Genomic DNA, 13,269 nt, shown 5'->3' with positions numbered 1-13,269 from the left:
GCTCTTTGCGTTCTCGGGGCAGCCTTGTCTATTCGCTTTACATAACGGGAGTTACTGATACCTAATTTAAAGGCATAGCCAATAGGTCTCGCCTTTGGGACGTTATAAGTGTGTAGTTATCCAGCACAATATCCTTGGTGCAACAACATCAACTGTTGCATGGCTAAACGCTTATAAGGTTCCAAAGGCGAGACCTATTGGCTATGCCAATGCTTGTTTTTATATCACAGTGGTGCAAGCGCGCTAGGGTATTGGGTGCATCAACCACCGTTCAATTCTACCATTTGTATGCATATAAAGTGCAGATATTGTACTCTCATTTACTCCTTTCAGAGCAACTTTGTAAGAGGCAGATATAACACACAGAAGAGAGCAGTAATTTGATATTGTGCACTAACATGTTGTAATTACTAATGGATCAGGCTACAACCTGTCCATTTGAATTTGCAGTTTCACTTCTAGAGCAGCATTTTTAAAGCAAGATTTCAGAGTACTAACCCATCTTCTGCTGAAGAGTTTATATATTCCCTGACACAGAGAAGTGCAGCATCACGGCATATTTCTTTCAAGTCACTTCCAGAAAACCCGTCCGTTTCTTTTGCAACTTGCTGCATGTCCAAATGTCGATCCACCTGTGGATTGAAATTTATAAGCGTTAGGTCTCTAAAAGAAGGCCTGTTATGTCGAACACTTCAAGATAATCAAGTGAAAGCCAGACAATTAGTTAATAAGTCAAAACAATGCTCTAGTTTATATTTAAAATAGTTACTTTTAATACTGTTAGGCATCTAAGCCTGGTTTTGATAAACCTTCCATGAGCAATCCCGAAAGAGAAGTGAACTTAACTATGTATCTGTGCATTTTGCTATGTTTTGTGTTATTTTACTATATTATTTTTCTACGTGATTTTAAGCTGTTTTTATGCCGATTCAAAGATGTTAATGTCTATTTCATGGTGGTAAGATCCACCCTTTTATGATTTTCACAAATCAAATAAAGTATTATTATTATCATTATTAAGTGAACTTAACTGCTATACTTTAGCACTTGCTGGCTTGCAAGGCTTTTACTGGTTGTTCCATTGTAGGACATTCTTTCGTTTTGGATTAATATACCTTCTGGCTCATGCAGCGCTTCCACAATAAATGGTGAGCAGGTTTAAGTTGTGATCTACACTGGAAACTGTGGAAATTACTACCAACAACATGTTACCTATCAGTTACATAAGCACTCCAACGTGGTTATGTTTCATAGAAGCCCATACTTAGAACATCTGTCACTGTTTGGGGTAAGGAAGACTTGCGGAATTCCAGAATATGTCTTTTGTTCCAATCATCTCACTATATCACAACTTTCTAGAGTTCGTAATAATCAAATACGTTCTTTTGGGACTCTCAACAGAAACAAAATGAAAAAGACTAAAAAGAAAGAAGACCGAAGGATTCTTAAAAAATTACTATTAAAATATCTACCAGACATAATTGTATTCCTACACACATTGTGGCACGCACTGATCCAAAATGCTGCAGCAAGGCTTCTTCTCTGCCTTCACCCAAGAGAACACATGACTGCAGTTCTGCAATCGGTCCACTGGCTACCTATAGCTAGAAGGGCAATGCTCAAGGCCTCCCACGGAAAAGATTGCTATGCCTACAAGTCAAATTCAACCAATACAAACCAAACAGACCACTGCGCTCTAGGCTTGCACCACTTAACCAACCTTACCATAAGAAATCCATAGGAAGCCCTGCTTTCTCAGTACAAGCCACCAAGCTCTGGAATTCACTACCAGCCAACATTAGAAGCACCTAGGAGCACATACACTTCGAAAAACAGTTGAAAGCATGGATATTTCCTAGATAACCACACCACCCACATCCTGGCAACATAGCCCAGAAAACAGTTGCACCCTGTTGTGCAATCCTCTGCTTACAACCCACAAATTGCAAACAACTCAGCAAACTGCTTTTGAATGCAGGTAAGCTAAGAAGGGCTGACCCATGGTTCGCTGTGTCATTATATAGTTATGTACTCGCATATGTAACTGTTACAGCCCACAATAATCCTAAAACCATAATATGAAGCGGTCAGCAACAAATTATAACTTATATCTCTTAAATTCACACAAGACATATATCTTCTATGAGGGTTGTCCATCAACAGCACTGTGCCACCACAAAAAAAAACAGACATCACTAAATTAGCAGAAATGGAACAACTGAAGAGACCGGTCCCACATTGCTAGATAATTTGGAGCACTTTAATAGAGTTCACCACTGCAGGCCTCAAAAAATCTATACTATGTGACCACGTCTTTACATCTCATAATGACACTCTGGGATAGAATGATAATAAAAATGCCCATCTCAACAGATCTCTCCACTTCCCCTCCTTCCACCCATGCCAGCGCAGGACCACAGCTATATACCAAATCTCAGATTGGATAACCCAGTGCAGTAACCAGCTAAGTAGACTATATCATATGAAATACCATAATGGGACTTGCAGAGCTGTTGAAAGACACCACCATACTGAAAACCCAAAAATGCACGTCTCTCACACTTCATCATTCAATACGCTGTGTCCCATAACACGATAACCGTACCTCGGTGGTCACAACACCCAACATATAAACACTTCCCACACTGGATACAAAAAAAAAAGACAATATCCTTCCAACCACACACCCTACATGGTGTAGTGTGCTACTACCCATGCAGACATGCGCTTGAGAGCCCGCATGGGGGGGGGGGGGGGGAGTAAGTAATATATAAATCCTACAATACAATGCAACTAAACAAACCACATTCTTAACCCTTTGCATGCTGATGACGGAACCGCTCTGTCATCAGCTGCGGGTGCGCTGTGCTGATGACGGAGCGGTTCCGCCATGGCCCAGCCGCCGCGCCTGCGCGGCGCTGATTACGCGCCTGCGCGGGCGTTCTAATGAGCGGGGCGGGTCATGACGGAACCGCTCCGTCACCAGCATAGCTCAACCGCGGCTGGTGACGGAGCGGCTCCGTCACCAGCATGCGGCCGCCCCGCCCCTTTAGCGCTGCGGCGGAATAGCCGCCGCAGCGAAGGGGTTAAATATACAAAGCCTAGTTACAGAATAATATATCAAACACAGATAAAACAAGTGGATTTAGTAGTCTGAAAGAAGTCAACATTTCTCTGTGGTGCTATTTTTGTATGCAAGGGTGTTTTTTGGTTTATGTTTTTACAAACAAACTGCGTTTCTGCCATTTCACCTTCATTTGGTCCTTGACGGTCACCTGGAACTGCAGGTATCCTTTTCGTGTAACTATTAACAGCAGGCTGTCCAAGACAGATTTGTCGCTTGTTTCGATTTAAGAGGGCAGTTTGTAGTTGACTGAAGCCAGAATGCACATTAGGTCCATCCTATGTTGTGCCATTAAATGCATGAGAGCCAATAAGATTGACATCTGTGTCTGCACGGATGCTGTGGGCATACATTGCTATGTTTATCACAGGGGTTCACCCTGCTGCAGGAAAACATTCTTAGTAAAGACTTCATAATGCAAGATCTTATCATGGCTCCTGTTACGTTCTTAGACTAGAATTGTTTGGGAGATTCAATGGCCCTAGTTGATTCATTTTGTGAGCTATCATGCAAAGGAGTGATCAAAGCCTTTAAATTCCATGGGCTTTGAGGGATGGAAAAGTTACCAGTAATGGTTGTTCTACTTTATGGGCATTAATACTTTTCTTACATTTTGTTCACATAATTCATCTACCAAATAGTTGGTTACTGCTCATATTCGGACAGTAAGTATGCAGATCACAAGATGTGTAAGCAGATGCCAGTATTTTATATAATGGATGCAGTGTAAAGGCACTTGTCAAGGAGAAAGCAAGATAAATGCATGAAATTGATCATTTAACCGCCCTACTTTGATCAAACAGTTTATGGCACCATATATCTGGTCTATAATATTTTTTTCTAGGACTTAGTTGGTTACCATGTCAGTCTGAGCAGTGTACATGCACCCATGCAGGGTTACATGTATGTGTATATGTATAAATGTGTGTATATTGTGTGTATGTGTATGTGTATACAGTTGTTCTGGAGAAGTTGCTAGAAAATGTATGAACTTGGATGTTTGGCTATCTTTTTTTTATCTTGCAATTCACCAAAACTTTATGGAGCTAGTGCACTTTGCTTTCTTTAATCATATTTATAGGAATATGTAAAATTTATGACGCTAATTGTTCACACATTTTTTTTGTACAGCATTTAAATTCAATGTATTAGATACTGCAGTAAGGATTATGCTACTTACCCTGTTCTTGGAATGTAGAGCTTTAGCTCCACATGCTTTACATACTCCTGGCTACTAGTGTTGGGTCCGGATGTTTGCAAGTTGTTTTTCTTCAAAGAAGTCTTTCCAGTCATAAGGTAAGGTGACTCCTCCTTAGGGTGATAGTTCGCATGGCCATCAACTCCATTGTTAGATTGTTTTCCCACAAGAGGGTGAGAATGGAGTAAGTGCAGTATAGAGATGTCCAGCCGTATAAAATGTGAATAATAAGAACTGCAACAGCCATAGGTGTCCGGGGAGGAAGGAGGGCGCATGTGAATCTACAGCTCTACCTGTCAAGAACAGATGCTTACAGGGTAAGTAACATAATGCGTTCAAGTTGTGTGCTGTAGATACGCATGCTTTGCATAGACTGTATAGCAGTACCCTCCAAAAGCGGTGGCTAACCAGTGGGTGTTGCAGTCGTTTGAAAGACCGTTTTAAGCACTGCCTGTCCGACATTAGCCTGTTGATGTGCCAACACATCTACACAATAATGTTTTGTAAATGTGTGTGGTGCAGACCATGAAGCTGCCTTACATATGTCAGCTGTGGGAATGTTACCTAAAAAGGCCATAGAAGCTCCTATTTTGAAAGTAGAATGTGCTCTAGAAGGTACTGTTAAAGTTCTTTTAGATTTAATATAGCAAGTTGGAATACATTTGACAAACCATCTCGAAATGCCAGATTTTAAGATGGGCTACCATTTACGAGGTGGAGCAAAAGCAACAAAGAGTTGTTTAGTTTTGGAAAAATCTTTTGTACTAGCAATGTAGTACAATAATGCTCTTTTGACATCAAGTGTGTGTAGAGCTCTCTCTACTACGGAATCAGGTTGCGAAAAGAATATAGGTAACTCAACGTATTGGTTGATGTGAAAAGCAGACACAACCTTTGAAAGAAATGTTGGATTTGTACGAAGAACAATCCTATCTTTATGCAGTTGAAAGAAGGGTTCTTCTAAGGTCAATGCCTGTAACTCACTAACTCATCTTAGTGAAGCAATGCCTATTAAGAAGGCATCTTTCCATGAAAGAAATTGTAGTGAACAATTGAATAATGATTCGAACGGAAGGCCCATAAGACTTGTAAGAATATTGTTAAGGTTCCAGCCAGGTGCAGGTGGTACTCTGGGTGTTATTATTCTTTTAAGGCCTTCCATAAAAGCTTTGATCACAGGTACTTTAAATAAAGATAAATGTTGCCGGTTTTGAAGATATGCAGCTACTGCTACAAGGTGTAGTTGAATAGATGTGTAGGTTAAACCGAAGCGTTGTAGATGCAAAAGATAACAAATAATATTTTGTATAGATGCATCTAGTAGATCAATTGAACTATTATTACAATATATAACAAATCTTTTCCATTTTGCTGCATAACATGCTCTAGTGGTGGATCTTCATGCTTCTTTAAGAATTGTGATACAGTCTGGTGGTAGGTTTAGATAACCAAACTCTATGACTTCAGGAGCCAAATTGCAAGGTTGAGGTCTTCGGGATTTGGATGTCCGATTTCTCCACAGTTCTGTGTGAGAAAATGTGATGTTATGTGAAGCTTCTGATGTGGAACCACTGACAGTTCCAACAGTGTGGTGAACCAAGTTTGACGAGCCCATGTGGGCGCTACGAGAATCAGTGTGAGAGATGTCTGCCTGAGTTTCCGAACTAGAAATGGAAGGAGAGGGAGAGGCAGAAAAGTGTAAGCAAATATCCCTGACCAATTCATCCATAGGGCACTGCCTTTGGATAAAGGGTGTGGGAACCTGGAGGCGAAGTCTGGGCATTTTGAGTTCTGTGCTGTGGAAAAGAGGTCTATTTGTGTAAATCCCTATTTATGAAAGTACATAAGGAGAACTTGTAGGTGAAGTTCCCATTCGTGTAGTCGTTGTTTCTTTCTGCTGAGACAATCAGCAAAAATGTTGTCTGTGCCTGTAAGGTGCTCTGCTAGTACAGGGATTTTGTGATGAATCGCCCAACGCCAAATGGTCTGAGAGAGGCGTGACAGTTGTAGAGTGTGCGTGCCCCCCTGTTTTGTATAAAATACATTGTTGTCATATTGTCCGTTCTGATTAAGACAAGGTTCTTTACCAGGTGAGGTAGAAAAGCTTTCCACGCTAGTTGAACTTCTTGCAGCTCTAGTTAGTTGATTTGATAGTTCTCCTGTTTGCAGTTCCAAAGACCCTGAACTGTCAACTGTTGTAAGTGTGCCCCCCACCCTGTGAGAGATGTGTCTATTAGCCTTTTGATAAATGTGTTTTCCACCACTGCAGAGAGCGATGAGTGCAGCTGTCTACCAACACTAGATCTGTCAGCTGAACTTGTGCTTGATTCAACTGACGTGCTAAGCATTCTTCTAGAGGCCGCATGTTTAGTCTTGCATGAGGTACTATCGAGACCTCCACTTCAGCCTGATGACCTCCCCAAACTGGTAGTTATGCATCTGTCACCACCGTCCGTTCTTGGTGGGGTAGGAAGTGGTGTCTGCCCCTGGTCCAATTGAAGTTGAACAGAAATCACTGCAGATCTTTTGCAGTCTCTTCCAAAACCTGGCTGAAATCGGACAGGTTCTCTCACTGCAGGGCCCACCAAGATTTCTGCTCCCACTGCACGGCGAGCATGTGCCTTCTGGCATGGTCGACAATCAGGATGCAGAAGGTAAGCAGGCCAAAATTCTCCGAATCATCCTCCTGGATTGAGGCTGAAAGCTCAGCATCATAGCCTGAATATCCTTGACTCTTTGATCCAGAGTGAAGGCCCAAAAGCGCACCATGCCCAGGAAGGCTCAGATGAAAAAGCGCCTATGTGAACCAGTCAGGTGCAACTTCAGAGCCTTGATTGTGAACCCCAGTGATGTAAAGAGGTTCGCCGAAGTCTGGAGTTGGCCTATGACTAACTGTGGCTGCCCTTTTTTCGGCACAAAGACATAGTAGAATTAGCACCCAGTTCCAATCTCCAAGCCAGAGACCCTCTCTATGCCTCCTTTTCTCATAACTGCAGTGGGATTGAAAGGAAAGGAATGGAAGGGCATAGCCTCATTGCATTATTTGCAGGTCCCACCTGTCGGATGTAATGAGTTGCTACTCAGGGTGGAAATGACTGATTCTGTCTCCCACAGGCTTGGTCATGTTGCGAAGTGCAGATTAAAGTGACTTAGAGGCTACTGCCAGAGGGGCTAGGGAATGGGAGTATCGCTGTTCTAGGGGACCTTAACATTGTCTGCTGGATCCTCTACCCCGACGAGAAAGGGGGTCCAGTTGTCGGGGTGGTGGGCACTGACACAGTCAGTGGGCAAAGTCCCTAGGGACGCCTCGAAAGGGAAGAAATTATTGGTGATACTCGCTTGTGAGTGTGGAAAGACTAGGAGAGAGAGCAGTACTTCTAATCTCTTTTAAACCGTCGAGTTGACCCCCCCCCCCAGAGGTGAGACCCGTCAAACAGCACGTACATTATGGACACCTGAATGTCACCCAAGACGCCTTTGGATATCATACACAATGGGCGTATGAGCACCACACTAGTACTGACCGCTCTGCCTAAGCAAAACCCAAAAAAATAGTCTGCCCAAATTAGTGTCAAATTCCTCTGGAACTGCTGATAAGAATTTAGCTATCGAGTCCCATAATACGTGGGAGTATCTGCATAGAAACAGAAGACATTGACTGATCCAAGGGCGAGGACAACAGAAGGAAACACCTCTTCCCAAAAGCCTTAATTCTTTTTGTTTTTGTCCAGGGGCATAGTAGGAATGGAACCAACATTAACCCTGCTAACAGAGGTCTGCACTTCCAGGCTCCCAGGTGTAGGCTGCTGCATTAGGAAGGCAGGGTCACCCAGGGCTGATCTTTGATGACATGTCACCTGACTATTTACAGGTGAGCAAGAGCACGGTTTGGCCTAGGTGCCCATGAGGGCGTTGGTTAGGGCCTCGTTGAATGGCAGTGAGGGTTCAGAAAAGGACAGTTCTGGATTATACCTCAACAGAAGGAAACTGTAAGACTTCAGCCATATGTAGAATGACCATGGCACTTGGAGAAGACTCTTCAGTGGAAGGGCCAGGGAGTGAGACCAGCCCTGTGTCAGGGGAAGTGTTGACAAAAGCAAATTCGTCCCCACCATGGCCATCATCACCAAAACCTGGTTAGCTCTACTCAAAGTCCGATCTGAACAATTGCTGGAGCACTGGAGGGTAGCTCCTAGGCATAGGCACTCTCTTATCAAAGGCTAAGTGTAAGGTGGCTGAGAACAAAGGGACGAAGGTCGAGACGGATTCAGTTTGGAGTCGGACAGAACTATGGGACTGACTTCCTCCTCTGGCATAGGTGCTGGTATCGATGTGGCAGGAACTGGCATGGATCATAAAGCCATGTACGGAGTCGGCTCCGGAGTCATAGCTGAACCCGAAGATGGGCTCAGGAGGCACAGCTGGCACAACTTCCAGAGGTAACCTATATGCCTCTGCTGATCAATAGGGATAGAAGGTGCACCATATGGTACTGATAGGGTGCCAAAAATGTGCACATGGCCTCCCTCGCTGAGGGACCAGGAAATTTGAGATGCATCGGAATCAGCTGCAAAATTGATTCTTCGGTAGGAGACCGGGAGTGAGACTGTGGGGCACCTTAACGTTGTTGCAAATTCGAAAAATGAGAATTGCAAAGCAGGGACAAAGCTTGCTGGACTTAATGTTTCTTTTTGGATTTTGACTTACCCTAAGACTTGGATTGTGATGATAACTTGTCACTGGACTGCCATTGAGAGTGGGAGCGGATCCATATTCTTAGAGTCCTAGAAGAGGCGGCTCTTACAAGCCTTCCATCGGTGCTCAGCAACATGCAGCTTATTATGCGGCCTGGATTGCCTTCGGCTGGATCGAGGAACACTCCTTGCAAGACTTGGATTTGTGGCATAACCTCAAATACCAGAGTCACAGCACATGAGGATCTGCCACAAACATTTGTTTGCAATTGTCCCTACAAGGATGAATTCTTGGAGTTTTTGGAGGACATGTATTCCCTTGCACACAGAAAAAGCTTGTAAACTGATGAGAAAATGTTAGGGGGTAGTTCTGGTTCCACGTACGAAGGTGTGGAAAGAAAGAACTGATGCCAGTGTGCTTGGGTGACGCCTATATGCAGCTCCAGCCATTACTTCCAGGGCCTAGCAGTCTCACTACTGCAGCACACGTCACCTGCTGACGCGCATGGGCTATGCTGAAAACTCTTTCAGATCCAGTCTAGTGCTGGGAGATATTTTTTTTTTTTGTAACATTTTTATTTTGTAGTATTGTTGGACAGGCCACATGAAAGGCCGCTCTCCCCCGGCCCGACCAGGCCTGAGCCCGGTCACGCAGGTACTACACACCACCCTTGCACGTCCTCCGTCCCCTCAGGGACCCCTGCCCTCGAGCATGTCCACCTCGTGGGTCCGACCCACTGCCAGCCTACGCGCCCATCCTGGGGCGCCATCTTGAACACTCCCCCACGTGGCCGCCTGGCCCCCGGCCGACCTCAACCCTGGGCCTGGCCAGGCCTCAGACATCCCGGCACCACCATCCACCCAGGAGGTGAGCGGGCTACTTGGCAAGTCAATGGGAGAAGGAGGTGTCGATGGCTCTCCTCCACCAAGTGCCGCTCGCCCATCGCCTCCCCGGGCGTTGGCTCCACCCCCCTGCTGGGTGTCTGGACTCCCTCATCCCGGACCTCCCGACCTCCAAGTGCGAGGGTCCGGACATCAAAGCACCCCAGCCCTATAACTGGGGCAGCTCCAGAGCAGGAAGGTAGTTGTATCTTGGAGTCGAGAGACGTAAAGAGGAACTCATCCTAGGCCGACTACTGGCGCTGCCGTAGCTCTGTCTTGTGCACCATCGTCCTGCCTGTTGGCGCTGCCACAGCCTTCGCAACCTTCATCTCCTTCATCGTCGTCGGGACCTGCTGGCGTGGCCGCGGACCGTTGTAACCGTCATCTTCACCGGGACCTGCAGGCTCCGCCGCGGACCGTCGTTTTTCCTTCGTCCATCTCGGGACCGGCTGGCTCCGCCGCGGCCCGATCATCTAGAACGCCGAGCTCGAGGATTGAGAGCTATTTTCCACTCATTGGTAACAAGACTGTCCCGCTACCCCTTTTCCTAAACCAGAGACCAGAACCGAGGGGACCCCTGAGTCCAGACCTCCTTGTATCATATCATCGTAACCTAAGAATTGCATATAAAGCCTCGTTAAACTTCAACCTTGTGTGGTGTCCGTCTGTGGGGGGGAAGTTACTTGTCTGTACAGTCGTTGGAGACGGCTCTCCCCGGAGACCTCTCCCCGTAGTCTCGGCCGACCCTCCCGGTCTGTCTAACAAGTATGCAAGGTGAAACAGAAAAGGGGGAAGGGAATGGAACAAGAGGATCAAGAAGAGAAAGAGAAGAAGAACAGGCGACAGGTCGCCATAAATCCCCACACAGGGGGAGCAAAAAATGGGGAGGGAAAATGTACGCAAAGGAAGGGGCAGTAGAGCTCCAGAATCCACAACAAAATGACAGTTGCCAGGCAAAGCAACAGAGGCGCAGGCAGGAAGGTCCGCCCTTCACAGCGTCCAATTTATGCCTGGTGCTCCAACTGCGGATGTAGTGTCCTCGGTCAGGAAAGGCAGTCCCAGCCCCAACCGAGACCTAATGTCCATCCCAAGAGCAAAGCAAGTCGCAACAGGAGAAGAATACAGTTTTAACTTCCCCAACTACCCCCCCCCCCAACCTCGTCCCTCCCCAACACCTACCTCCCCCAGTGGTGGCGACACTCAAGCACACAATCCATCACAGTCACTCCCGCAATCAAATTTGGAAAAGATGAAGGGTCCGCAGCGCTGATGGACACAATGCCGAAGGCAGGCCTCGGGACAGAAACCTCACAAGTGGGCCCCAATTGCACATAAAGTTCTTAAAATTACCCAGGAAAATGTCAGAGAGACGTTCCATGCTCAACAAACGCCACAACCGGGCATGCCACAAGGAGACAGCAGGAACAGATGGGGTCTTCCAAGCGGCTGCCAAAGTCATCTTAGCCGCACCCAAACACAACCACATAACACGCTTATCCGCCCTAGTTTGGTGCTCGAGCAATGGGTCCCTAAGGCCTAATAGGACGTCAGGGAGTGGGTAACCCAAAATATCCTTTATGTGGGAGAGAATCTCGGCCCAAAACGGCTTAATGGTGGGGCATTCCCACCATATATGGCTAAAGTCCCCCAACATCCCACAGCCTCGCCAACACCTGTCTGATGCTGTTGGAAATATGCGGCGCAATTTAGATGGATATAAGTACCAATCAAAGATGAGTTTCATATGGGCCTCTCTGAGGTCAGTAGAGTGGTTATGTGCCGTCACGTCCCGCCATAAGCCCTGCCACTCGCAGTCAGAAATGTCCCTCCCTAATGTGGACTCCCAGTGATCCTGATATTGCGGCCGCGGAGACATAGTGGTATCTAATAGCAACCTATACAGAAAAGAGATCGCTCCTTTCATGGTGGAGGTGCGAAGGAGGAAGGATTCGAATGTCGTCAAAGGACTGGTAGCGGCATCCACTACTGCAGGCGACGTCGCCCAGTGCAGAAGCTGAAGATGTCTAAACCGCTCCGTCGGTAGAACACCGTAGTCCCTCATACAGTTGTGGAAAGTGAGGGGTTCGGTGCCATGGAACAGGTGGGTGAGGGCTCTGCAGCCACCCTCCCTCCAAGTCTCAAAGGGGCCCTCCGTCAGAGCCGGGGGAAAAGCCGGGTTGAAATGAATCGGGGTGAATGGGGATGGGAATGTGGTCCATCGGTCATTGCCACTCACCGTGTCCCAGACCTTCAATACCGTGCTCGTGGGGGTGCTAATGTACGTGTTTCTGGGCCGGTCCACCTTAGGCTTCCAGGCCAGATCCCAGATGGAGCGCCACGCAACACTCCGATCCATGTGGAGCCAATGCTTCCCCGAAAGCTGTTGGGACCACTCCACAAGAACTCTCAATTGGGCAGCCTTGTAATACAGATGCATGTCTGGAAAGCCCACTCCCCCCTCTAAGCGTGGGCGCCGAAGAACCGCAAACGGAAGCCGCGCTCGGCCACCCTGCCAGACATATTTCAGCATCACGGTCTTCAGTCGGCGAAAGTAGTCCAGCCCTATCGGGATAGGTAAAGCTTGAAAGAGGTACAAGAGCTTGGGAAGAAGAACCATCTTGAGTGCATGAATCCTGCCCAGCCATGAGATGAATTTGGGCTTCCATCGTTCCAGTTCAGCCCGGATCGACGTCAACATCGGGGGGAAATTAGCTTGGAACAGGGCACCTATGGTGGAAGTCAGTCGTATCCCCAGGTAGAGCAAGGACGACGACGCCCACGCAAGCGGAGTAAGCAGCCGGGTCTGTTGCACCTCCCCTGGTGACAGGGTCAGATTTAGGGTCAAAATTAACCTTAAAGCCCGCCACCTCCTCGTAAGTGGAGAGTACCGAGTGGACATGGGGTAGTGACAGCGCTGGGTCGCGAATGGACAACAGGACATCGTCAGCAAAGAGCGAGATCTTATGCTTCTCCCCCATAAAGGGAAGCCCTAGAATCCGCTCATTCTCACGTATCGCCAGCGCCGATGGTTCTATGCGGAGGGCGAAGAGGAGGGGCGAGAGGGGACATCCCTGGCGTGTCCCTCGGGAATGGCAAAAGCTCCCGGACCTGTGGCCATTGACCAACACTCGGGAGGTAGGGTTACTGTAGTTGGCCTCAATCATTCGCACGAAATGGGGCGAGAACCCGAAGGCCACCAGCGTCTGGCGCAAAAACCCCCAGTCGACGCGGTCGAAGGCTTTCTCCGCGTCAAGTCCTACAAGCACCGCAGGTATGCGGAACCGTTCCGCCTTTTCAATGAGGTGGACGGCGCGGCGCAGATTATCATGAGTCTGCCTACCCTTAATGAAACCAGATTGATCAGGATGGAT

The 13,269-nt window shown here is 47.0% G+C and overlaps 1 protein-coding gene across 1 annotated transcript in view; it reads right to left on the bottom strand.

Annotated features, from left to right (window-relative positions):
• ATAD1 (ATPase family AAA domain containing 1) overlaps positions 1-13,269 on the bottom strand; it is a 283,160-nt gene that overhangs the window by 45,962 nt on the left and 223,929 nt on the right. Inside the window, exon 9 of the mRNA XM_086921956.1 lies at positions 499-632. Coding sequence (XP_086778082.1) covers positions 499-632 — 134 coding nt within the window. The remainder of the gene's footprint in view (positions 1-498; positions 633-13,269) is intronic.

Source organism: Lissotriton vulgaris, chromosome 5 (assembly GCF_964263255.1).
Source record: "Lissotriton vulgaris chromosome 5, aLisVul1.2, whole genome shotgun sequence".
NCBI classification, from domain to species: domain Eukaryota; kingdom Metazoa; phylum Chordata; class Amphibia; order Caudata; family Salamandridae; genus Lissotriton; species Lissotriton vulgaris.
This window is presented reverse-complemented; position numbering and strand designations above follow the sequence as displayed.